The 27,091-nt window shown below is 43.9% G+C and overlaps 1 protein-coding gene across 3 annotated transcripts; it reads right to left on the bottom strand.

Annotated features, from left to right (window-relative positions):
• Positions 1 to 260: 260 nt before the first annotated feature.
• LOC115153576 (eukaryotic elongation factor 2 kinase) lies at positions 261 to 26,593 on the bottom strand. 3 transcript variants are annotated; one of them, XM_029699169.1, is made up of 18 exons: positions 25,657 to 26,593; positions 24,871 to 25,151; positions 24,199 to 24,267; positions 16,580 to 16,680; positions 10,224 to 10,284; positions 10,008 to 10,045; positions 9,083 to 9,254; positions 5,673 to 5,822; positions 5,203 to 5,335; positions 4,950 to 5,077; positions 4,473 to 4,695; positions 3,163 to 3,233; positions 2,951 to 3,064; positions 1,734 to 1,868; positions 1,460 to 1,648; positions 1,238 to 1,362; positions 852 to 1,030; positions 261 to 728 (listed from the first exon to the last, which is right to left on the bottom strand). In XM_029699169.1, exons 2-18 carry the CDS (start codon positions 25,114 to 25,116, stop codon positions 613 to 615), a joined length of 2,250 nt encoding a protein of 749 aa, XP_029555029.1. In that variant the 5' UTR covers positions 25,117 to 25,151; positions 25,657 to 26,593; the 3' UTR covers positions 261 to 612. The 3 variants fall into 3 exon arrangements, with proteins under 3 accessions (XP_029555029.1, XP_029555028.1, XP_029555030.1); XM_029699168.1 differs by having other exon boundaries at positions 25,608 to 26,592; XM_029699170.1 differs by lacking the exon at positions 25,657 to 26,593 and having other exon boundaries at positions 25,005 to 25,144.
• Between the last annotated feature and the right edge of the window lie 498 nt (positions 26,594 to 27,091).

Raw genomic sequence — 27,091 nt, forward strand, 5'->3', positions numbered from 1 at the left:
AAGAAGTAAAGCTTTAAAATGGTGTATGCATGTTGTATGTTTGAGGAATTTTAATTATGAGATTTTTGTTGTTTTGAATTTGGCGCCCTGCACTTTCACTGGCTGTTGTCATATATATCCCGCTAACGGGATTCAAGCCATAAGAAGTTAATGTGATAATTCCATTTTTAATTTTTTATAAATTTGCAAAAAAAATCTAAAAACCGGTTTATGCTTTGTTATTATGGGGTTGTGTGTAGATTGATGAGAAGATACAAATACAATAATACATTTTAGAATAAGGCTGTGACGTAACAAAATGTGGAAAAAGTCAAGAGGTCTGAATACACTGTATATCCAAAAGGGCAATGGGGACAGGAATAGAAAAGGGCAAAATGGATGAAAAGACAAAGACCAGCTTCAAACAGAAAGTGTAAAATAAAGACAATTCCTTCGGTTATCACCAAGAAACATAGCTAGGCCAGAGGACAGCTGCATAAATGGTCACACACAGATCATGCATTTAGGACATCACAGTAAAAGTGTCTGTAAACTTTAAAACATTAGGGAGAAGTATCCATCACTACATTAGCCGATTCCTTTGGCCTTGCAGAGTGACGTCCCCTCTGTCTCCTACTCCTCTTCCTCCATCATGCCCCAGGCCTCCTCTGCTTTCATATAGTACTGGTTGGCCAGTCGGCCTTTCATCGCTTCCATGGCTGCATCTGCTGCCTGTGTGAACAGATCACCTGGGCCAGAGAGAGAGTCTGTGGTTAGTTACTGTAAGTACAACAGAGGTTATCACACAGAGGGCTCAAGTTAGTGTTTTAGTTCTAGTTTAAGTTCAGCTGTGTTTCTCTCTGCTGTCTTGCCTGCTCTCTGTGGGTCTCGGTCCAGGCCATGGCCCCCCTCCTGGTACATCTCAGCCTCTCTGGCCAGCAGCAGGTAGGGAGGCTTGTCCTGCATGCCGTCAAACTCGCCCCCCTCGTCATAGTCCGTCATGTTCAGGGCACAGTCGTACCAGCTCACCGCCTCCTTCCAGTCCTGGGACCTAAGAACCACAGAGGTTTTTTAAATTTGTTTTATGAAGAAGCGCTTTTCATTTAACATCCATTTCACAGTCCTGATATAGTCTGTGTCTTGGGGACTGCTCTCTATTAGTTTTATTTGTGTAATCTGTATAGTTCTGGGTTGATAGCTTCTCGTCATAGATGGTCCCATCATTAGTTGATATCATATGTCCCCCCGAGTCTCTGACCTCTCTGGTGAGAGGTTGATGCCGGTGTCGAAGGCCCTGGCCACCAGGATCATACAGGGTCTGTCTCCTGCCTCAGCAGCCTGCAGCAGGAACTTAAAACCCTTCATACGGCTCCCTGAGTTGTCCTGATCACAAGAAAACAACATACAGCATGTAATTACAACATAGAGGAGTCAAAAGACACATTGTGTATTAGAGAGAGAGGTAGAGAGAAAGAGATACCCCTAGCTCCATCTCTGACAGTATATGGTGTGGCAGCTGTAGGTAACACTGTCCCAGTGCAACGATAGCCTCTAGTTCCCCACACATGGCTGCTGTCTCCAGGTGGTACATGGCTGAGTCCTGGTCCCACTGCTCCTCCTTTTCACAGAACCGACCACCCTCGTGGTAATTCACCATCGCCATGTGGACCTGGGGAAGAGACAAAAGGAGATTTGTGTGTTTTTAGTGTGTGTACACACGTGTGTGTGTGTGTGTGTGTGTTCCAGCCACTCACTTTCCCCAGGATGGACTTCCCGATCTTCCTCTCCAGGGTCATAGAGTCGAGTCTCTCCATCTCCACAGCAACACAGGATGGCCGGTGGACGTGAGAACGAGAAGAGTGGTAGACACTCCATTTCTCATCTGTCAGCTAGACAGACAGAGAGCATAGAAAAGGTCAATGAAGCACTGTATATGTATGCATGTTCATAGTACTTAAGCCTCAACTTGTACATATCTGATTTAACACTAATGCTAATCATACTCCAGGTATGCAGTGAGAGACGGAACAGGCAGTTACAGACTTATTGATTGGTTAGGTGATTTGATCAGGGAGGGGGCAGGTGAACATGTTGACATGGAGAGGCCAAACAAGGTCACACATAGAATTAAGACCAAAACACAGGGCGGCTGCTGAGTTTGCATTCCTTTTCTTGGGTGCAATAAAACATTTGCCCCACAAACCATACATCCCTAGAAAACAAAGCATGTGTCAAATCATCAGCTGACACAGTGCAACGTCAGTGCTGGGTTAGACCCCTTCATGCAGAGGCCAGGGCTGTTGGCTGTTGGCTGTTGGAGAAGTTTACAGCAAGAGAATTTAGGTTTGGGTTAAGGGAGGATCTGCTAGGAACCTTTCTCTAGCAAGGAGACAGACAGCAGCAGCAAAAACCCAGTTAGCTGTCAGTTATCCCATGGAATGGAGCCATAGATTAGACAGCAGGAACACTGCACTAGTGAGCAAAGGATATTGGGCGACAGAGATGAGCAAGGGGTTATTTGATTATAGCGAAGGTGGCTTTGATGATGATGGTCATTTATTTTGTTTACCCGTCCGACTCAGACTGCTGTAGAGGTGGGGCGGGCCTACACAGTGACATAAACGGAGCTAAAGAGAAGGCCTGGTTCACACTTCCATGGCTACACAGAGTAATAGTTTAACAGCTTTTGATGTTGGGGCATCAGAGAATCCATGTCATGGTGGTCCAGTGTTGCTCAGTTGGTAGAGCATGGCACTTCCAATGCCAGGGTTATGGGTTCGATTCCCATGGGGGACCAGTATGAAAATGTATGCACTCACTACTGTAAGTCGCTCTGGATAAGAGCGTCTGCTCAATTACTAAAATGTAAATGGTGAGCAAACATTAACTTTGGTGTCAGCTATAAACAATACAAGACTAAAGAGGAAGTAGTTGACTGTTTCCATAAAGTATTTATGACTGACAGGCTCACCAAGACTGAGTGTTGGTGTAGAGAAGAGTAATGTCCCCTGTCTGCATGGTCGTTGGAGTCCCCTTCACTCCTCCTCTCACTTGGACATCCACTGTCTCCTCCATTCTCTGAGTCCTACAGAAAACAAGCACAGGCCTCAGTTTGTCAACCACAACTAATGTCATTCTTGTGATCAGGATCGTCAGAGCCATTTCCACAAAGCCTTCACTGACCTTGTGTTCTGGGCTGTGGCTGCGGTTGTTGTGTTTCTCCGGTTCATCCATCTCATTTACGAAAGACCAACCTGAGGGTGGGCAACCAGATGTTAGATTTTAAAATTTTTTAAAATATCTGCCATTCTTCTAAAGAGTTGAAGTACCGTCATTTCCGGACTATTGAGCGCACCTGAATATAAGCCGCACCCACTGAATTAAAAAAAATATATATTATTTTGAACATAAATAAGCCGCACATGTCTATAAGCCGCAGGTGCCTACCGGTACATTGAAACAAATGAACTTTACACAGGCTTTAACGAAACACGGCTTGTAACAAAAATACAAAAATTAGCAGTAAACAGTAGCCTACCAAGAAAGTTATTGGTCACCATCTTCCTTCTCCTGTGCACTGAAACCTTCTCCTTCGGTGTCGGAGTTGAATAGCCTCGGAATTGCTTCATCTGATATTGGATCGTTTTCATTGTCGCTCTCGTCACTTTCATCCGGAGGCAAATCCCCCGCTGAGCCCTCTTCAACACGCAGCAGTCCAGCCTTTCGAAACCCGTTGATGATAGTGGATTTTTTGACAACGCTCCACGCTGTCTGGACCCACTGGCAGACTTGACCATAAGTTGCTCTTCGCATGCGGCCCGTTTTAGTGAAGGATTTCTCCCCACTTGTCATCCAAGCCTCCCGCTTAACACGGAGCGCCACCATAAATGCACGATTTACACTGATGTCGAGTGGCTGCAAATACTTAGTTGTACCGCCAGGAATCAGGGTGACAAAATGACTACCGTAATCAGAATGATGGGAAGTTTGAGAGCGCTCGATTTAATCTAAACAGTAAACAAAAATAGTTGTTTGACCTTAACCCGTTCGGCAATTTGATTGGTCTAATGAAAGCTTCATGCCGCCAAAAAACTGAGCACGTCACAGAATGTGTTTTTTTGGAGAAAAAAAATGTGAAAGTGGGAAAAATCCATATATTAGCCGCGTCATTGTTTAAGCCGCGACGTTCAAAGCCTGGGAAAAAAGTTGCGGCTTATAGTCCGGAAATTACGGTAGTTCAACTATCTCAAACAGAGCCCTTGTTCATTCAACCTCAATCTAGGTTATCAAATAACAACACCGTTTAGTTTGTTTTTAATGGGGCTTTAGGCATGCTATTTGGAATGGCATGCTAATGCTGGGCTGCAGCTAATAAAACAAACCCAGATGTTTGGTCACTGACTTTACAGGCCCACAGATAACCTTCTAGATTAACATAAAATTAGACAAATGTGTTATTTAGGTGAACTATAACTTCTAAACTCTGTTCCTACCCAGAGGAGACTTGTCCATGGAGCCCATAGAGAAGTGCTGTCCTAGGGGGGAGCCAGGGAAGGCGAGGGGCGAGCAGGGGATGGAGTCACTTATAGTGTTGTCCCCAGTCGAGGTCTCTGACAGACGGGAGAGAAGTGGGGGCGCACGGCCCACTGAGAGGGTACGAACACGAGCTGAACCACACTGTTCCTCACTCCCCCTCAGTACCGTCTGGGCCGACCTCTGATTGGAGGGGAGGGTTGAAAATATTGTTAAATATGAGGACTAAAAGACAATTCTAAATAGCTGCATAAAAGTTGCATGATGTCTTGGGCCTGTGTTGAAGTAATTTCCGAGGTCATATCCTGTCTGTGATGTGCTAATATAATTTCTGTGGTAATACGATGCCTGTGGCTACAACTAGGATGATATGTGATGCTATGTGTCATCGGTCTCACACACTTTGATTCTACTTCAATATATTTCTATGGTCTCACCAGCAGTCTGTTGGTGCAGTCCAGCTGGCTTTTCTCTGCAGTGGAGAGGTCAAAGTCTGTGAGGCCCATACTCTTACAGATCTTATTACACAGGTGGGAGTGGAAGAACAGCGCCATGCCCCGCACACCTGTAATAAACACACACAAGTATGTTGCAATCTATTTGAAAGTCTTTCGCTAGGTGGGTCACAACTGAAAATGTCAGTCTACCTTTGTGTTGCTAACAGTGTGACTGTGTGAGAGAAAGCCGTACCCAGGTTTCCGTTTCCGAAGTCTTTGCCCTTCTCTGTGTGGATCTGGGGGTCCGTGTAGAGGTCCCCCACCCCCTGGATGTCCACCACGATCAGCTGGTGGGCCGAACGCTCAAACGAGAAGTGACTAAATGCCTGCAGGCAGACAGAAAATCACTAGTTACCAGCAGACAACGAGAATATGGTGGTTTACAGGAATTTTGATAGGTTGGAAGTTCACACACAGAACAAAGAAAAAGGATTCAATTGAAAAATCTAGCATCTTCAATTCATAATAAAGATGAAGATGCATTGTTGGGTTCTGCAGCTCAGGAGTAATCCATGAAGTTGGCCAACAAATTTACAGCAGTAACAGCCTGATGTTGTCGTCCTTGACGAAGAAGTACCTGTGGAGTGAGCCTGATGTTGTCGTCCTTGACGAAGAAGTACCTGTGGAGTGAGCCTGATGTTGTCGTCCTTGACGAAGAAGTACCTGTGGAGTGAGCCTGATGTTGTCGTCCTTGACGAAGCCGGAGTTAGAGTTGTATTTGGTGTACTTCCCCTCGATGTAGTGTTCCAGGTGGTACAGAGGTTTACCTGGACGCTGCATCATCTCAATCACACACATCTGCATGATGTCCACCTGGGAGAGGGAGAGAGTGGGAATGGTTAGTTTGTTAGAAAATCGTGGAAAATCCACAATCAATCATCTAATCCAGGGGTTCTTAAACTTTTTCAGCCTGGGACCCAAATGAGAAATTCTGTATTTTCCTAGGAGCCCCTCTTTTGACACCTGCAACTATATATAAATATCGGTACTTTTCATTGCCCTTATGCCTCAAACAAATGCAATATAGACATAACAATGAAATATAATATAAATAGCTATTCATGTTTATTTTACCTCATTAAAAACACTCTTACAGTGCATTTGGAAAGTATTCAGACACCTTGACTTTTTCCACATTGTTACATAACAGCCTTATTCTAAAATGGATTAAATTGGTTTTTTTTTCTCTCATCAATCTACACACAATACCCCATAATGACAAAGCACTAATAGGTTTTTAGAAATGTTTGCAAATGTCAAAAATTAACAAACATTCAGACCCTTTACTCAGTACTTCATTGAAGCACCTTTGGCAGCAATTACAGCCTTGAGTCTTCTTGGGTATGACGCTACAAGCTTGGCACGCCTGTATTTGGGGAGTTTCTCCCATTCTTCTCTGCAGATCCTCTCAAGCTCTGTCAGGTTGGATGGGGAGCGTCGCTGCACAGCTATTTTCAGGTCTCTCCAGAGATGTTCGATCAGGTTGAAGTCAGGGCTCTGGCTGGGCCACGCAAGGACATTCAGAGACTTGTCCCGAAGCCACTCCTGCGTTGTCTTGGCTGTGTGCTTATGGTTGTTGTCTTGTTGGAAGGTGAACCTTGGCCCCAGTCTGAGGTCCTGAGCGCTCTGGAGTAGGTTTTCATCAAGGATCTCTGCACTTTGCTTTGTTCATCTTTGCCTCAATCCTGACTAGTCTCACAGTCCCTTCCACTGAAAAACAGAGAGTGTTGTTTCTCATGGTCTGAGAAGGATGATCAATAGAAACAGGATGCACCTGAGCTCAATTTCGAGTCTCATAGAAAAGGGTCTGAATACTTATGTAAATAAGGTATTTACATTTTTTGCAAACATATCTAAAAACCTGTTTTTGCTTTGTCATTATGGGTATTGTGTATAGATTGATGAGGATTATATATTTTTTTTAATCCAGGCTCCCGAGTGGCGCAGCTGTCTAAGGTACTGCATCTTAGTGCTAGCGGTGTCACTACAGACAGTCTGGTTCGATTCCAGGCTGTATCACAACCGGCCGTGATTGGGAGTCCCATAGGGCGGCGTACAATTGGCCTAGCGTCGTCCAGGTTTGGCCGGTGTAGGCCGTCATTGTAAAGAATCATTTGTTCTTAAAATGACTTGCCTAGTTAAATAAAGGTTCAATAAAAAATAAAAAGACTAACGTAACAAAATGTGGGAAAAGGGAAGGGGTCTCAGTACTTTATGAATGCATTGTACTCATCTGCCTAGGTTGGAACTGTTGCTGTTATAATAAGAAAACATTTTCATTCTAAACTGGAATAAGGTGACTGATCACATCACACAGAAGTAGACCAGAAAGCACACACACAGGCTCAGTTTTTGATAGAGCAACCCTAAGTAACAGTACAGAAGAAACATGATCAGGCCTACTGTACATCTTACTGTAGAAACTATTGTTGAAAAATCTAGGTTGGAACTGTTGTTAAAATACAAGAAATAATTTGCATTCTGAATTGGAATACACTGATTGAGCACATCACACAGATGTAGACCAGAAAACACACACAGTGCTTATGAGGTGTGTGGCTGGTTGAAGCTTTCAACAACAGTGTAGGTTCCGTCCCTCTCTTCGCCCCAACCCGGGCTCGAACCAGGGACCCTTGCACACATCAACAACTGACACCCACGAAGCATCGTTACCCATCGTGCCACAAAAGCCGCGGCCCTTGCCGAGCAAGGGGAACAACCACTTCAGGTCTCAGAGCGGGTGACGTCACTGATTGAAACGCTATTAGCGCGCACCATCGCTAACTAACTAGCCATTTCACATCGGTTACACAAGCATTTATATTCTGGGCTCAGTTTTAACAGTGCAAACCAGAAATCATGCTCAGCATGGAGTCTGTTTCTGTACTTGTTTTTTTAAGTAAGCCAGAGTTGAGCACCCTGACTCACATAGGTATGTGGTGCCAAACTGGATCAGAACATCTACTGCTTTCTCAGCCAGGCAGGAGACCGCTTCCTGCTGTAGATGAGCAACCCAGAACTATGTGTGGGTTTGCCTCAAAAAGCATCTTGCTTCAATCAGTTTATTCCAGTTCAGAATAAAAATTATTACTTGTATTTTAACAGCAACAGTTCCAACCTTAACTTGTTTTCAACAATCCTTTCTACAGTAAGATGTACAGTAGGCCTGATCATTTTATCTTCATATGTACTGTAACTTAGTGTTGCAATATCAGTAGCTAGCTAGCTTGCTTGGGCTAATATTAGCAATCTAACTAACGTTAATAGCGGTGTACAAGGGAATTGTATGAAAGAGAAACTCACATCTACTTTGAAAGATATAGTATTCCCTTATTTATGCTTATCATCCCCTGTTATAAAATGATAACAATGCCTTGCTAGTTGACTTACTCACTGTCGAAGCACTGTTTCCTGAAGCATTCTGCCCTGTTCTGAAAGAACTCCCTGGGTTTACCGCCATGCTGTGGATGTTGGTCAGAATGTGTTGTTTTAATTTGTTTGTTTTGAGAGACTCATTACTAAGCACTTCCCCGCACCAAATACATTGTGGGAGCCCCTCGTTATTTCTCAAAGTTTGTATTAAACCAAGCGAGAGAAACTCATCGCTGTATTTGCGTTTCATGACGATTGAGCTGTCAGAACTTGTGGCAAACGTGACTCCATTTGATGACATCGCTGAGTTTAGGCGAGTGAGAATGACAAGTCATTGGCTGACAGCGCATCATCTGCTGCTAAACGACAGCGCTGCGTCATGTGGGTCGCAGAGTGATCTTCAAGAAAACTGCAGAAAAAAAAGATCCGGTAAACTGCGAAGCACACGGGCATCTCTCTCCCACTCACGCAGCTGCCAAACTGACACGGCTGCTAAGCACAGAGCGCAATGAATAGAGTCCATTTACACTTGGCCAAATAAATTCCAGTAATGAATGAAATCACACTTACTCTAACACGGTGCGACCCACCATTAACAGGTCCGCGACCCACCCATACTTTAAGAAAGGCTGATCTAATCAATCAATCAATTGACCAATCAACTGGATGACTCATTGGTTAATTAAATGTTCCATCCATACCTGTTTGGGTGGCCTGTGGCGGTTGTACTCTTCTCCCCAGAGTTTGGCCTCCATCTGCAGCCTGACATCCTCAAAGTACACATCCCTGTCCACAGGCTCCATGTAGCGCTTCGTCACATAGTTACACGCACTCTTCCAGTTACTACTGTGGGAGAAGTTAGACAGCTTCTTCCTGCAGAAAGATGGAAAGGAAATATGGAAAAAATGACAAAGATTAGAAGAATGGCACTGTACTAAAATGACAGGAACATTTAAATGAGTAAATCCAGAAGAATGTTAGTCGAGTATCAGAATGACAAACTGAGGTGAAATACTCCTAAGGGTTTGAGTGGCGTATCTCTTGGGAATTGTGTATTTTTGCTGATAAACCATAAACATGTTTTCTATGGTGAGAACCTGTGTGTGAGCTTGTTAGTGGGTGAGGGTTTATTTATTGGACTGCCAGTGGTCTGATATAGACAGGATGGATGCCTCATTGCCTCCCCTACACTGTTCCCACAGAAAGAGATCGCATCATAATAAGATCACAATATTAATAATATCCCAGTTGTGAACATCAGGCTAGACCAGAGTCATTTCCTATATACAGAGTTCAGCAAACTCAGTTTGAGATAGAGAACTCCACTTGGTGCCATGTTGTCATGAAAAGTTTGAGAATTGAGAATGTGAATAAGAATGTTGTAGTCATGGAATGTTTGTTTCTGTCTAGGGATCTATCTATGGCTCTAAACTGGACTAAATGGGTCTGAGAGATATTTGTGGAATGTGGATTGGGGACCTGAGCAGCTCGTACCGTCTTGTCATTTTGTTTACACTGCATGAAGAGGAAAGATCACACAGCTCTGAAACTAGCAAGACACAAAAGGCCAATAAGAGACCAGGCCGTATGGAGAACATTATTAAAGATAGGGTGTGTGACACTTACGTTCTGAAGCATTCCCTCATGGCACCACGTCCAAAAGGCTGTGAGAAACCAAAAAGACAAATCAATAATTGCTGAGAAACTCAACTCACCAAGCTTTTGAAAACGTTCACATTCATGTAAACAGTGTTACTACATTCCACATACATATCCACAAGTCCAACAATGCTCTGATGAATAACAACATAGATTACTGCTGATTTAGGAGCTGAGGCATACCTGGCCAGACATCTTGATGTGCACTGTGTCTTGAGACCACTCTGCCGTGATAGCCTTGTACCTGTGGAGAATAGCAGCATAGATCAAGCAAATAACATTCACCAAACATTGATCAAACATTATTATTCCATTCTATATGGGCCAGAATTCTGGACTTGTTTTAGCAATATGGTGATGACTAGAACGTAGAAAATGTAATTTTGGCCACAATGCTCCATATACTGAAGGGGTCGAGGTTAGTACAAGGGGACTGAAAACAAAAACTGACAGAGTACTTGGATTTGTTCTAACCAGGACCCGCTCTGCTTATCCTCAAATAGTCCAAATATAGTCATCCATAACCTGAAAATAGTCTAATCTATGATGTCACGTCCCCCAGGATTACAAAGGGTTGTGAGATATTCCCTTGGTTTGGTGATGTTCAATGTCAGAGCCCAGACCCAAAGACCATGTGGGAATGCATTTATCACCCATGTGAACTTGACGTTACATGTCACAATCAATTCTCACCGTTGGGACCATTAACAGTTTTTAGGGATCCTTCTCTACGCTGGATCCGATCCTAGGGGGAGAATTTCAAACACACTGTATGTACAGATTATGAATGCTTGGCTTGTCTGAGACTGGGTCAGCCATACGCACTGATAAGACACATAGCAGACCCAGAGGCTAAATATTTACACAGTCTGTTCTGCCAAGTATGTGTCTCTGCCTAGAACTCTGTGTTTTATTCCAGTCAGAAGTCAGCCACTGCTATTGGGGGCATGGGACAAGAAGATGGCACCATGCCATTGGCTAAGAGACCAGAGAGGCTTAGGTAGAGTGAGGTTACGACTAGAGTTGTCCGGCAGCCACGAGTCATGTCCGCAACCAAATTCCACATGACCGTTGAGTCCCGGTAACTAGGCTTCTCCAAAACTGTGCTCTGATGCCGCTGATGGTCATTAGTAGCCTACCAAACTTTCTAATGGCCTGGTACTCAGTGCCCTACTGTCCCTCTAATCCCTCTACCAAATCAAACACTTCATGAGAGCCCTGGAGTTTGAGCAGAATAGGATCACCTTTGGCACAATGACTTCGGCGATGTCATTTACAAAATAGCCTCCAACACTCTACTCAGCAAATTGGATGCAGCCTATCACAGTGCCATCTGTTTTGTCACCAAAGCCCCATATACTACCCCACCACTGCGACCTGTATGCACTCGTTGGCTGGCCCTCGCTTCAAATCCGTCGCCAAACCCACTGGCTCCAGGTCATCTATAGGTCTTTGCTAGGTAAAGCTCTGCCTTAGCTCACTGGTTACCATAGCAGCACCCACCCGTAGCACTGGCCACCCCCAAAGCCTATTCCTCCTTTGGCCGCAGTTCTCTGCTGCCAATGACTGGAACGAATTGCAAAATTCACTGAAGCTGGAGACTCATATCTCCCTCACTAACTTTAAGCATCAGCTGTCATAGCAGCTCACAGATCACTGTATCTGTACATAGCCCATCTGTAAAGAGCCCATCCAACTACCTCATCCCCATATTGTTATTTATTTATGTTTTGCTCCTTTTCACCCCAGTATCTCTACTTGCACATTCATCTTCTGCACATCTATCACTCCAGTGTTTAATTGCTAAATTGTAATTCTCTCCACTGGGTTTCTCTGCCTCTAACCCTATTACAGGGGCTGAGTCACTGGCTTACTGGTGCTCTTCCATGCCGTCCCTAGGAGGGATGCGTCACTTGAGTGGGTTGAGTCACTGACGTGATCTTCCTGTCTGGGTTGGCGCCCCCCCCATGGGTTGTGCCGTGGCGGAGATCTTTGTGGGCTATACTCGGCTTGTCTCAGGATGGTAAGTTGGTGCTTGAAGTTATCCCTCTAGTGGTGTGCGGGCTGTGCTTTGGCAAAGTGGGTGGGGTTATATCCTGCCTATTTGACCCTGTCCGGGGGAGTCCTCGGACAGGGCCACAGTGTCTCCCAACCCCTCCTGTCTCAGCCTCCAGTGTTTATGCTGCAGTAGTTTATGTCTCGGGGGGGGGGATAGGGTCAGTCTGTTATATCTGGAGTATTTCTCCTGTCTTATCCGGTTTCCTGTGTGAATTTAAGTATGCTCTCTCTAATTCTCTCTTTCTCTCTCTCGGAGGACCTGAGCCCGAGGAGCATGCCTCAGGACTACCTGGCCTGATGACTCCTTGCTGTCCCCAGTCCACCTGCCCGTGCTGCTGCTCCAGTTTCAACTGTTCTGCCTGTGGCTATGGAACCCTGACCTGTTCACCGGACGTGCTACCTGTCCCAGACCTACTGTTTTCAACTCGAGACAGCAGGAGCGGTAGAGATACTCTCAAAGATCGGCTATGAAAAGCCAACTGACATTTACTCCTGAGGTGCTAACCTGTTGCACCCTTGACAACCACTGTGATTATTATTATTATTATTATTATTATTATTAGACCCTGCTGGTCATCTATGAACATTTGAACATCTTGGCCATGTTCTGTTATAATCTCCACCCGGCACAGCCAGAAGAGGACTGGCCACCCCTCATAGCCTGGTTCCTCTCTAGGTTTCTTCCTAGGTTCTGGCCTTTCTAGGGAGTTTTTCCCTAGCCACCGTGCTTCTACACCTGCATTGCTTGCTGTTTGGGGTTTTAGGCTGGGTTTCTGTACAGCACTTTGAGATATCAGCTGATGTAAGAACGGCTTTATAAATAAATTTTATTTAATTACTTTGCCACTACGGCCTATTTATTGCCTTACCTCCCTAATCTTACCTCATTTGCACACACTGTATATAGATTTTTTCCCCCTATTGTGTTATTGACTGTACGTTTGTTTATTCCATGTGTAACTCTGTGTTGTTGTTTTTGTCGCACTGCTTTGCTTTATCTTGGCCAGGCTGCAGTTGTAAATGAGAACTTGTTCTCAACTGGCCTATCTGGTTAAATGAAATATGAAATGAAATAAGTGTTTTGATAGCCTCTAAAAATGAGGAGGATCCATCAGCTTTCTATAGCCTAGGGCCTAGTCGCTAGGCCTACTACAGTGAGGGAATAAAGTATTTGATCCCCTGCTGATTTTGTACGTTTGCCCACTGACAAAGAAATGATCAGTCTATAATTTTAATGGTAGGTTTATTTGAACAGTGAGAGACAGAATAACAACAAAAAAATCCAGAAAAACACATGTCAAAAATGTTAAAAATTGATTTGCAGTTTAATGAGGGAAATAAGTATTTGACCCCCTCTCAATCAGAAAGATTTCTGGCTCCCAGGTGTCTTTTATACAGGCAACGAGCTGAGATTAGGAGCACACTCTTAAAGGGAGTGCTCCTAATCTCAGTTTGTTACCTGTATAAAAGACACCTGTCCACAGAAGCAATCAATCAGATTCCAAACTCTCCACCATGGCCAAGACCAAAGAGCTCAGGGACAAGATTGTAGACCTACACAAGGCTGGAATGGGCTACAAGACCATCGCCAAGCAGCTTGGTGAGAAGGTGACAACAGTTGGTGTGATTATTCGCAAATGGAAGAAACACAAAAGAACTGTCAATCTCCCTCGGCCTGGGGCTCCATGCAAGATCTCACCTCGTTGAGTTGCAATGATCATGAGAACGTTGAGGAATCAGCCCAGAACTACACGGGAGGATCTTGTCAATGATCTCAAGGCAGCTGGGACCATAGTCACCAAGAAAACAATTGGTAACACACTATGCCATGAAGGACTGAAATCCTGCAGTGCCTGCAAGGTCCCCCTGCTCAAGAAAGCACATATACATGCCCGTCTGAAGTTTGCCAATGAACATCTGAGTGATTCAGAGGACAACTGGGTGAAAGTGTTGTGGTCAGATGAGACCAAAACTCAACTCGCCATGTTTGGAGGAGGAGGAATGCTGCCTATGACCCCAAGAACACCATCCCCACCGTAAAACATGGAGGTGGAAACATTATGCTTTGGGGGTGTTTTTCTGCTAAGGGGACAGGACAACGTCACCACATCAAAGGGACGATGGATGGGGCCATGTACCGTCAAATCTTGGGTGAGAACCTCCTTCCCTCAGCCAGGGCATTGAAAATGGGTCGTGGATGGGTATTCCAGCATGACAATGACCCAAAACACACGGCCAAGGCAACAAAGGAGTGGCTCAAGAAGTAGCACATTAGGTCCTAGAGTGGCCTAGCCAGTCTCCAGACCTTAATCCCATAGAAAATCTGTGGAGGGAGCTGAAGGTTCGAGTTGCCAAAGGTCAGCCTCAATGACTTGGAGAAGATCTGCAAAGAGGAGTGGGACAAAATCCCTCCTGAGATGTGTGCAAACCTGGTGGCCAACTACATTTACATTTTTTTTTGTCATTTAGCAGACACTCTTATCCAGAGCGACTTACAGTAGTGAATGCATACATTTCATACAATTTCATAATTATTATTTTTTTTTTTCCCCTGTGCTGGCCCCCCGTGGGAATCGAACCCACAACCTTGGTGTTGCAAACACCATGCTCTACCAACTGAGCTACAGGGAAGGCTACAAGAAACGTCTGACCTCTGATTGCCAACAAGAGTTTTGCCACCAAGTACTAAGTCATGTTTGGCAGAGGGGTCAAATACTTATTTCCCTCATTAAAATGCAAATCAATTTATAATATTTTTGACATGCGTTTTTCTGGATTTTTTTGTTGTTATTCTGTCTCACTGTTCAAATAAACCTACCATTAAAATTATAGACTGATCATTTCTTTGTCAGTGGGCAAACGTACAAAATCAGCAGGGGATCAAGTACTTTTCCCCCCCCTCACTGTATATTTATTTCTCAACTTCCCTAATATTAAGCACATTTACAACAGGAGTAGCCTACCTGGTTGGCATGAAAATGAACCGCGGGAAAATAGTCCCTTATTCGCTATTCAAGTGCATACGGATGACATCTTTTTCCCCCTGCCCCTGTTCTGACAGATGCATGATAATGGTCCATTCTAAATCAAAACTATTTTCACACATATATGATTTAGAATATGTAAAGACAAGATTCAATTGAGAATAGTCTGATGGGTGAGAGAATATTCTAAGGCAAGAAACAGCACATGCATTTTTTTGTTGCAACTATTTCAAATCATAGTCACATTCATCATGTCTTGCCCATAGGCCTATATGTCTTGATAAGGTTTGTATCACAACTAATGTGGCCAAATAACTCTAAGTTTAGCCTATAGGCCTAGGACCCCTGGAACAGGATTGGAGCCTACAGAGAGCCTAGTGAAACATGTGTTCCTTATAAACCCAGTCACTGCGCAATCGCAGAGTTTTGGCTGGGCAGTGGGCACTATTTAAAAGAGGATCCCATCTTTCTGGAGCTACTATATTTATTGCTCAATTCTTAAAATGAAGCACATGGATCCGCTTTAAAACCAGTGTAGCCTACCTGGCATATTACAAACGTAACCGCGGGAAGCGCATCCTTCAATCACTATTCAAGCGCAGGCTTTCGGATGATGTTCTTTTTTTGGGCCATTCTAAATAAAACATTACTCACACACATACTATCAGGCTATATGTAAAGACCAGATTAAATTGAGAATAGTCTGATGGGTGAGAATATGATCAAGGGGTTGTCAAATTGTGAATGACTGATGAAGAGTGTGCAGCCTGCACAAGAAACAGAGCCGAGTACATGACTTTCATGTGATTTTTCTCAAATCATCATTCGTCGCATCATCCAGCCTTAGAATGTATTAGAAATCAAAACACAGCCTAAGGTTTGTATCACTGCTAAAATTGCATGAATAACTAAATTAACCATATAGGGGGACCTGTTTCAAATGATCACCTTGTTAACCGCTCAATACAGAATAGCCGCAAGTGTACACTCCCTCAGAAATCATTTGGGAAAATATCCTTTCTATTTTATTTTCTAACTATAAAATAATGTAACAGGAATGATGAGCAAATCTTGTCTGCTAAATGAACTAGTGTAGCTCACAGCCAGCCAGATCAGAATATGCTATTCTGTTCTTCTGAAATAGGCTACATTTTCTTCAAATCATGTTTCCTTAGACCTGCCTAAAATAAATAGTAATGTTCATGAGCTGAAATAAAAAAATTCCAGAAATGTTCCAAATGTACAAAAAGCTTATTTCTCTCAAATTTTGTGCACAAATTTGTTTACATCCCTTTTGGCTTCAGACTAAGTGTTTTGGCGTGAGCAGGCAGACAGCCCAGATATCTGCCACAAGGGAAATTTGTGCACAGGCCAAGAAACTTGTAAGGGCCATAGGAAACGCAGTGATGTTTATATAATGTACTGTACCTACAGAAAGGGCAGGGGTGTGGGGATGATGTGTTTTTGTCAACAACTGACACACACACGAATATGTACCTGTATCGTATGCATGGCTCTGTCTTGACTTCCTCCAGATGAAACTCAGCCCAGAGATCAGGCATGGCCTTGGCCTTCTCTAAGGCTCTATTCCACGCCGCCTGGGACAATGGGAAACAAGACTTATCTTTTAGATAACTATCACATTGTATCACAGCTTACGCTAAGGGGCTTCCCTACAGACACTGGGGATACATAAATGAAACACACAGATTAGGGATGTGACAGTCATGGAATTCTGGTTGATTTATTGGTCAGCCCAAAAACACAAAAACAAATCATTAGTATTTTTTTTTAAGAAGCACATTTTCTCCTCTCCTCCGCTCCAGACTGCATATGCTGCAGGGAGTCGGACACTAATGTGGTTTTCCGACAGCAAGGCTCAGATCAACATGGCAACGTTGCCATTGTTTATACGTTTTTTCTTTATAATTTATACATGAATCGCAGAAAAGTTGGTTCCTGTTTCAGTCATGTCTTTGGTTACGTTCGCATGGGTCAAACAAAAACACCCTAAATATTGGTTGACAATAGATCTTCTTACAATGCAGGCGATGGCTGCAGAATGAAGGCGATGGCTGCAGAATGAAGTTGGTAAAGAGCAGTCGACTAGTCAATTTCCTGTTTGCTAAAATTCTAATAGTTTGCCTAATTTCAGTTTGTGACAAAACAAGCTGTCATTGTGTAGAGAATCATTGTACCATCTAAACCCCTGTGAAATATATTTTCCATAACCCAAAATATTGAATTTCCAGCGGTTTGAAGCTGGTGTACAAAACCCAAAGTAAAAGACGCTAATGGGAAGCATAGAAATAGCACACATAGCTTCTTAGACTTTCAATGAGAATGACAGATCTACAACACACATTTCTATGCGAATTTGGTCAGGTAGCACAGAAAGTTACATGTTGCAGCTTTAAGGTTAGGATAGGAACGTCCCAAGGAACTCAGATAGCAGTGACCCACGTGGGAGAGCACCATCACAGAGAACAATGAACCAGATATTTCCCCGATGCATCTGGTTGGCGTTTCCACTCACTACCAAATATGGTGATGAGAGGAAGCCCAGTGGCCGGCAGCGGAAGAAGATGGAGCGAGATGGATTTTGGCCGACATTATGCACATTTTCTAAACGATCAAATGTTTAATCTCAATACAGTTTTCAGTTCCCAAAACTAGAATTTGTTGAGAACAGAGTGGACTGTTATGTAGAATTTACCCGTTGCCAAAGTTTTAAAAAAAATGCGTTGTTTAGAAGGCGTGCCAGGGCGAATTGAGTTATTGCACACGCACACTTCAGAGTAGGCGTTTTCTTGCGGAAAAATGCTAATTTAGTGCATTCGGAAAGTATTCAGACCCCTTCCCTTTTTCCACATTTCGTTATTTTACAGCCTTATTGTAAAATTGATTAAATAAAACATTTTCCTAATCAATCTACACACAATACTCCATAATGATACAGCGAAAACAGGTTATTAGAAATGTTTGCAAATGTATTAAAAATGAAAAACCTAAATACCTTACTTACATAATTATTCAGACCCTTTGCTATTAGAATCGAAATGGAGCTCAGGTTCCTCGTTTCCATTGATCATCCTTGAGATGTTTCTACAACTTGATTGGAGTCCACTTGTGGTAAATCCAATTGATTGGACATGATTTGGAAAGGCACACACCTGTCTATATAAAGTTCAACAGTTGACAGTGGATGTCAGAGAAAAAACTAAGCAATGAGGTCTAAGGAATTGTCTGTAGAGCTCCGAGACAGGATTGTGTTGAGGCAGAGATCTGAGTAAGGGTACCAGAAAATGTATGAAGCATTGAAGGTCCCAAAGAACACAGTGGCCTCTATCATTCTTAAAATGGAAGAAGTTGGGAACCACCAAGAATCTTCCTAGAGCTGGCCGGCCCAGCCAAACTGAGCAATCGGGGGAGAAGGGCCTTGGTCAGGGTGGTAACCAAGAACCCAATGGTCACTCTGACAGAGCTCCAGAGCTCTTCCTCTGTGGCGATGGGAGAACCTTCCAGAAGGACAACCATCTCCGCAGCACTCCACCAATCAGGCCTTTATGGTAGAGTGGCCAGACGGAAGCCACTCCTCAGTAAAAGGCACGACAGCCCGCTTAGAGTTTGCCAAAAGGCACCTAAAGAACTCTGACCACGAGAAACAAAATTCTCAGGTCTGATGAAACCAAGAATGAACTCTTTGGCCGAATGCCAAGCGTCATGTCTGGAGGAAACCAGGCACCGCTCATCACCTGGCCAATACCATCCCTACGGTGAAGCATGGTGGTGGCAGCATCATGCTGTGGGGATGTTTTTCAGCGGCAGGGACTGCGAGACTAGTCCGGGTCAAGGGAACGATGAACGGAGCAAAGTACAGAGAGATCCTTGATGAAAACCTGCTCTAGAGTGCTCAGGACCTCAGACTGGGGCAAAGGTTCACCTTCCAACAGATCAACATCCCTAAGCACACAGCCAAGAAAACGCAGGAGTGGGACAAGTCTCTGAATGTCCTTCAGTGGCCCTGCCAGAACCTGGACTTGAACATCTCTGGAGAGACCTGAAAAAAGCTGTGCAGCGACGCTCCCCATCCAACCTGAGCTTGAGAGGATCTGCAGAGAAGAATTGGAGAAACTCCCCAAATACGGGTGTGCCAAGCATGTAGCGTCATACACAAGAAGACTCAAGTATGTAATTGCTGCCAAAGGTGCTTTAACCATTACTGAGTAAAGGGTCTGAATACTTATGTAAATGTGATAGTTTTTTATTATTATACATTTGCAAACCTTTATAAAACCTGTTTTTGCCTTGTCATTATGGGGTATTGTGTGTAGATTGATGAGGGAAAAAAACGATTTAAATCGATTTTACAAGAAGGCTGTAATGTAACAAAATGTAGAAAAAGTGAAGGAGTCTGAATACGTTCCGAATGTATTTGTACATGCTACAACGCGCTAATAACATCTCGCTAGCTCATGCTTGGCTCTGCCCCTTCCTTGCTTGTTCTGCCCACTACGACTCATTTGTTCCCATTGGAAATGACAGGCTGTGGTCTATCTTGGGTTAGTTATAAAAATCTTTGGCACCATAGCCTAGCACAGTATGAGTCATAATACCCATAAAACCTGCCAGTCAAACACGGAAATGGTTCAAATAGTCTTTCCATCATTAATTTGATCCATTGTGGATTTTAGAAACACTTCAAATAAGCGCTGTGTATTGTGTAGACTTACCCTGGCGTGACGTTTTCATAAACGTGTAAATCACTCTCAGACAAGGTGACCTTTATCAATATATTAGCCTATATTTACCGCCCAAAAAAATGAAATGCTAAATTAGCTGCTAATGTGGCCATAATACAGAACTACAAATTCCTGTCTCAAGATCCACATCACTCACCAAGGCCATGATGATCTGGACAGGACAGGCATGTTAATGTTAGCTACATTTAGTAATTTAGTAATTAATAAGTTTAAAATGGACAATTCTGTGTACTGTCATGGGCAAGTTTTCAATTGAAAATGCATGTTATCTAGCTAGCTAGCTCATGGCTAGCTAGTTAACATTTGCCTGGCTAGATGGCTACATTTGCTGTCTATTTGTCTAGCCATTTAAATGCATGAAAAATTCATAAAAACAAGTTCAGCTTTCTTTGGCTTTTATAAACCAAAAGTCTAGCTTGCTAACTTAGACGGTGAAGCTAGGACTAGGCATTCTTGATAATGTTTGTTTGTGTCTGTGGGTGAGTAGCCTACTTCACTTGTAGCTACCCCAGCTAGCTGTATTATTTTAGTCTGGCTATTTGAGGTTTCAGAGATGGACTGATTAGCATTCTCGAGTCAGTGTGCTTACTTTACTGCGGGAAAACAATATGTTTGCTGTTACCCTCTGGACAGCAAATCATTAGTATAGCTAGTAGGCCAGGTTACAGTGTGTAACCTTAATAAGTCCTACCTGCTATGGTGGGTCTTTAAATTCATTGGTATTCAAATTCATTGGTTTGTTTGTTTTTTTAGGTAGAATTACTGTCATGTTATTGATGCCAAATTGCAAACCTTATTTTCACCTTCTGTTTTCCAGAACCATTGGGAGTGCCCAAATCTTATCACCTCTCAACTAGGTACACTGTTTCAACCTGGAACACTATTCGCCTGCTTTGGTCTGTTTCAGTCATTGCAGGAAGTCATGAAGAGCAGGAGCATGTAAAGGGTTTGTCCTAGCCCAGCTTTAACACCTGACTTAAATAATCAACATACCGAATCACAGTGATAGGCTATGATTTGTAATGCTCCACTCTCAAGTTGAAGTTGTTGACTGATGCCGGAGCAGCCGCCGCTAAGACGGGGGCAGCCGCCGCTAAGACGGGGGCAGCCGCCGCTAAGACGGGGGCAGCCGCCGCTAAGACGGGGGCAGGGGCCGCTAAGACGGGAGCAGGGGCCGCTAAGACGGGAGCAGGGGCCGCTAAGACGGGAGCAGGGGCCGCTAAGACGGGAGCAGCGGCCGCTAAGACGGGAGCAGCGGCCGCTAAGACGGGAGCAGCGGCGGCTAAGACGGGAGCAGCGGCGAACGAGAAGACTGCAGCACTGATGCACACCTGCCCTGTCTGTCAGGTGAGTAGGTATGGTTAACTGTATGTGCTCAAAATCCCTCTTTTGAATTGATAGAGGAAAACAATACAGGGAGAGATATGACAAGCAGACAAATCAACAGAGGATCATGAGAAGTTTGCTTCAGGAACTTTCAGCAAAAGATAATCGTCATGAATCATGAGATATGATGCAGGGCCAAGAGTTTTTCCTGACCACATTACCTGACCGTGGAAAACTCTTGGCCCTATGAAATATAAGTATCAATGTAGAAATAGGAGTCTTTCTATTGACCTACTAGGAGGATAAAACATCTCACATTAGCTGTCCTATCTGAAAGTCACCCAAGAGCCCTACATTGCACAATAACATAGATCATTAACGTGCTGTCACCAGATTCATTTTATAACCACAGCCAGCACAGGAGCTTTACTTGTCTATGAGGCCTAACCAGGAAAAACTCCTGACTACACTCATGAATGTCAGGACTGTTGTCCTCAGCTTTCTCAGAACTAACAGGCTGACTACACTGCTCACGTCGCGTGCACAAGCGTTGCAAAATAAATTCAGAAATCTATATTATTCAATTATTGCGCCAACGAGCGTCTGCGTTGCCAAGGGCTAAAATTGAAGTCAGTTCTATTTGTGACGCAGATCGTACTGCAAGTCCTGCCTCTCCCATCTCCTCATTGGTTATACCCACGTGCCATCTGCTCATTGGTTATACCCACGTGGGTGACTGAAAGACGAACGAGGTCAGTGGCGGTAATGCACCTAATTTATGAAAGTTGACTTTTTATATTGCGATTGGCAAGAGAAGAAAAAGCCTAGAAGGAGGAGAGGTGACTAGAAATGATTCGGTTGACCGTTTTGTGTGGATTAATTGTCAGAGTAGAGGACCTTGTGCATTTCAGGTAAAATAACAACTCAATGTTTATATGCCAGGACAAATTAGCTAGCAACAGCAAGCTAGCTAAATAATACAAATTAGCTAGCAAGTGCAAGCTAGCTAGCTAAATTGCCATAAGTGTTTAATGCTTTTCGACCTGTCCCCAAATTAATATAATTGGGTCAGAGTTTGTTTTGATATTTTAACCTGCGTGTCGTGATCGCGTTTGGTGTAGGGGGACAAAATAAATGTATACACGATGGCGTGCAGCCGGGTTGGGTTCCGTGTAACAGTGATCCTAGCGGCATTTGCTAGTAATGTAAACCTGTTTGTAACCTGACCCTCCCATACAGTAGCATCCTCCAGCCTCACACGGAACCCAAACCGGCTGCGCGCGTGCGCCATCGTGCATAAATGTATTTTACCGCCACCACCACTGACCTCGTTCGTCTTCAGTCACCCACGTCGGTATAACCAATGAGGAGATGGGAGAGGCAGGACTTGCAGAGTGATCTGCGTCACAAGTAGAACTGACTTTTATATTTCAACGCAGACGCTCGTTGGAGTGCGCGAGCAATAATTGAATAATATAGAATTCTAAATTTATTTTGCAACTCGCCGCGAGCAGTGTAGTCAGCCTGTCATGTCCACCAGTTCCCTCGGAACGCAAAGAGTTTGACGCAAGTCATTCATTGTCAATGGAGCAGTCCGCACCGCTGCGTTGGGGATGTCGCACTAGGCTGCAGTCCGTTCTGTGTATGACGTGTTCAATATTTTGAACTCGTGTGTTGCTTTATGGTGTGGTGGTAAGTTACAAAGATAATTTCATAAACAGTCAAGCTAGTTAGCTATCAAACTACAAAGCAATCACTTTGCTAGATAGCTTAGCTAAGAAAGTGCCAGCACCTAGCTTCCACTTTCCAGCGAATTATTTCACCTTCAACTGACCAGGTAATCCAATCGTATTTGCAATGTGTCTACATGCAGATTTTTTTGCATGGAGGTCCCGGTAACAATCGGCGCTTTGGTCGAACACGGCAGGGAACCAAGAGACAGCGAAAATGACCTCCATGCTGAAACCTTTCTGCAGCCTTGCAAAGCACATGTGCGTCAAGTACAGCAAATCCGGACTAGACAACTGCTAAAACAACATATGGAAAAACGAAAGAGCATTTAGTGGATTTACGGCGTGACCTACTCACTCTGCCACACACACTCTGCAATTTAGATAAGATATAACGTTACTCTAAGAGATGGACATTTGTCTTCTGCTTTTAATCCAACCCCCCACCCCAGATATACACACACATTAGGTTGTAGAAGCTGGAGCTGAGGGCAACCACAATGCAGCGCCTAATATGCATTACGTGGCAACTGACATCCATCAAGCCTAGTGTATATTTAGCCTGAACTATTTACATTGATATACGAAGGTCATGTTTTTAACAGGCAGAAAGCCACGTCTGGTTGGTGAGAAACACACACCGGGCATTGCACATCAGACCCTGGTCACCTGCAGTTTGTGTGTCCCTTCACACGTCCCCAATGACACTATATACAGCATAGCTGTGGTTGTACCCTCAATGATATCATATACAGTACATCTGTGGTTGTACCCTTGTGATCAGACACCATCTTCTCACAAAACTGCACCACCAGATATAAGACACGGTAGTGGTAAGCTATGGTACAGTATAAACAGCCTGTCTGCCTGTTGCTTTTCTGAAACAGTTTGCACCGCAGTAGAGCTGAAAATTACATTTAGAATAAGAAACAATACCCTGTTTCAACCATTATTGTCATGTGCTTATTAGATTTGCATTAGCCTAACTGTTGATATATTCCTGAGGACTCATAAAATTACAACTAAGGAATTAATAGTCTAGATTAAACAGGTCATGCAAGTACAATGGAAGGAAGGAAGAAATGATTTAAAGATTGAATTAATGACGGGAAGGTGAGGAAAAAGGAGGCAGTCACTGATGCAAAAGGAGGGGGAATGAAACAACGGGAAGGTGAGGAAAAAGGAGGCAGTCACTGATGCAAAAGGAGGGGGAATGAAACAACGGGAAGGTGAGGAAAAAGGAGGCAGTCACTGATGCAAAAGGAGGGGGAATGAAACAGCGTGGTGAGTAACGTACCCGTGCATTGTCAGATAACGCCCCAAACTCGACTGACCGTTGTTGTGGAGTTTCTTTCTCTGTTTCATTCTATGTGGAGAGGTAGAGAAATGAACAGCTTAATATTAGCAACTTAACCATATATGAGGAGCAGAGCAAAAGATATGCGATTGGTTGACTATGTTGGTGTTGAACATTCCATGAAAAGGGAATTATCATGTTATTGCCAGTAGAATGTGTTTTGGAACTTGCTTCCAACATTACGACCCATAAATTCTACATCTCAAACAGTCTGCCAAACTCTGAGGGAGGGCTATTAATTACTCCCCACTCTACAGGCTGGCCTACTGGATCAAAAGGCCAAAGGTTGCGACTCGTGCTGTGAAAGGGTCGTTTACTTATGACATCATCATGTGAGGTGAGAGCTGCTCTCTGGGTACTTTCTGTTCTGAGAGTAGAGACGAGAGGGAGCTGACCTGCTGTCAGCCACAGCAATGCGCACACACACACACACACACACACACACACACACACAGAGGGCATTCTCCTTCTCTCTAGCAGTGTGAGCAAGAGCTCAGCATTTTGCATACTGACATTAGAGCAATACAGTACATGGCAACATGTTGCAGTCAGCTGGTACTTAAAGAATCTTCTGAACCCTGGTAATATTGCACCTACACTACTGCTGCTCACCTTGTACATGAAGGAGTTTTGGGGGGAATTGGACAGCTGATTGCTGTGGACTAGGTCCTTCAGATAGACACAGATGTCTTTGGCCTGGCTGACAGGGTCGTCTGTGATGGGACAGATGTAGTAGTCGTCCTCACCGCTATCATTAGCGTCGCTAAGGGATGGAGCACGTTGACCTGGAGTCCTCTGTTTCCCTGAGTTATGCTGAGCACTGCCCACCTCCATACTAAACATCAGGTCATCCTCCATGGTGGCTTGTAGGGGTGTGTGTGATGAGTACTGGGCTGGGGAAATGCAACAGAAACACAAAGATGTGAATATGCATGTACACACAGAGCTAGACCAACAGATGGCTGTATTGCCTAGTTAAATAAAGGTTCAATAAAAAAAACTGTGTTTAATTGTGGCCTATTCAATCAATCACAAATGCAACAAACTGTCACATGTGGATGACAGTATTTGGTTTAGTCTTACATTGCATATAGGAACACTTGTTTAGACATCCAACTAGTACAACTATTTTATAAAATAATAATTATTACTACACATATTACCATTGAGCAAAAACTGCAGCTGAACAGTAGTGAGGAAGGCTCAGGGCTCACCCATCAATCACACCTGTCAATTCACCTTTTCAATGTTTTGTAAAGAGTTGGGGGCTTACAAAAAACATTTGCTGCAGTGCATTTACAGTACATGAGTGTAGACAAAGACAAACAGACAGTACTGCGGCTATTTACCTAATTTGATCAAGGGTGTATAGAGACTACTTTATGAAAATATGCATGCCTTGATAATCCTCCAACAACTTCCTCTGTCTGGCGGTATTTGCAACGTTTTCAAGGAGTTGAGTTGACTTGCTAGCTAGCTTGATAGCTGTTGATCCAAGTCAGAGGGTCGCTGCTGGACTGTGGTGAATTCTGACTCTCCGAGGTGGCCAGAAAGTCCACGGCGAGTCCCTCTTCTCTGTAGTTTTGTATGTTCCCTGGTTCACCCGTCCAGGTTGGCGGCGTACACGTATCGTTTACAGTCTCGGACAGCCGCACCCCTTTAGGCAGCGAGCCAAAAAAATAATGTGTGAGTGGTCACAAACACTCAAATGAAATTAGTACAGTTTGTCACTTTTGCATGAAAAATACAGACGATGCCACGTGGTGAAAGTTCATGTCCAAAATCTAGCAAACTGTTGAAAGTCACTCTCAAGCAGGTAGCAGTGCGACAGATGAAACGGTTAGTGCTACTCGGGCTCATTGGGACGTCCCTACCCTAACCAGCAACTCAATATAGACTGGGTTGCAACCAAAAAAGCTTCAGAGTGCGCATGCTTCCCATCCGGAAGAGTTCGTGCACATATCATGACGACATTTTGTGAAGTTTTGGAAATCTGTGAGGGGTTTTTCGGCAGTTCGGGCACACGGGATTTTTTCGAGAGGCAAGGCGAAGTTCGGAGCCGAAGTCTACGCCCCTTCGTCGCTGATTGGTCAAGAGTAGGGATTCTTCTGTGAAGTATTTGTTTTCGTTCAACGAGAGAAGACTCGTATCAAGCAAATGTTTTCCTTTTGAAATACTGCACCAAACATATTACCTAGATGTAACATTGCGGGACTAAGATATCCTAGGCAAAAACGTCAAAATTAATGACATATTTCTTGAGTTATGTTTAGATTAATTCTGACTGGAGGAAGTTTATACTAACTATGGCGTATCGAAATGGACAAACAGTACTATTAACGCTTTTTTTCCTTCTTTTTCTTCTTCTTCTTCTTCTTCTTCTTCTTCTTCTTCTATGATATAATGGCTGTCCGCAAACCAACTTTAAAGGTGCATGCCGCCACCTACTGTGCTGGAGTGTATAGTCAATCACACCATTTGGTTTGCCCATTTTCATCTCACACGTTTTTACATACATTTTTCAAACTTTCTAATTTCAATAGGGCCTTGGTCATGTGACCTACTGGACACAAACAAGGTTCAGAATGTCCACTGACTACCCTTCTATATTGCACACCCTTTAGTTTGTCCATTTTCATCTCATGCGGTTGTAACAGTGTAGGTTCCGTCCCTCTCTTCGCCCCTACCCGGGCTCGAACCAGGGACCCTTGCACACATCAACAACTGACACCCACCCAAGCATCGTTACCCATCGCGCCACAAAAGCCGCGGCCCTTGCGACGCAAGGGGAAACCCTACTTCAAGTCTCAGAGCGAGTGACGTCACTGATTGA

This window comes from Salmo trutta, chromosome 18 (genome assembly GCF_901001165.1).
Source record: "Salmo trutta chromosome 18, fSalTru1.1, whole genome shotgun sequence".
Lineage (NCBI taxonomy): Eukaryota > Metazoa > Chordata > Actinopteri > Salmoniformes > Salmonidae > Salmo > Salmo trutta.

Bases quoted from the DNA above. Each gene is read 5' to 3' on its own strand.
- LOC115153576 (XM_029699169.1), bottom strand. From the start codon at position 25,116: ATGGAGGATGACCTGATGTTTAGTATGGAGGTGGGCAGTGCTCAGCAT. The intron at 4,696-4,949 runs GTGAGACCATAG...CCCTCCAATCAG, and splicing joins ACTGCACCAACAGACTGCTG to AGGTCGGCCCAGACGGTACT. The intron at 1,031-1,237 runs GTCAGAGACTCG...TGTGGTTCTTAG, and splicing joins ATCAACCTCTCACCAGAGAG to GTCCCAGGACTGGAAGGAGG.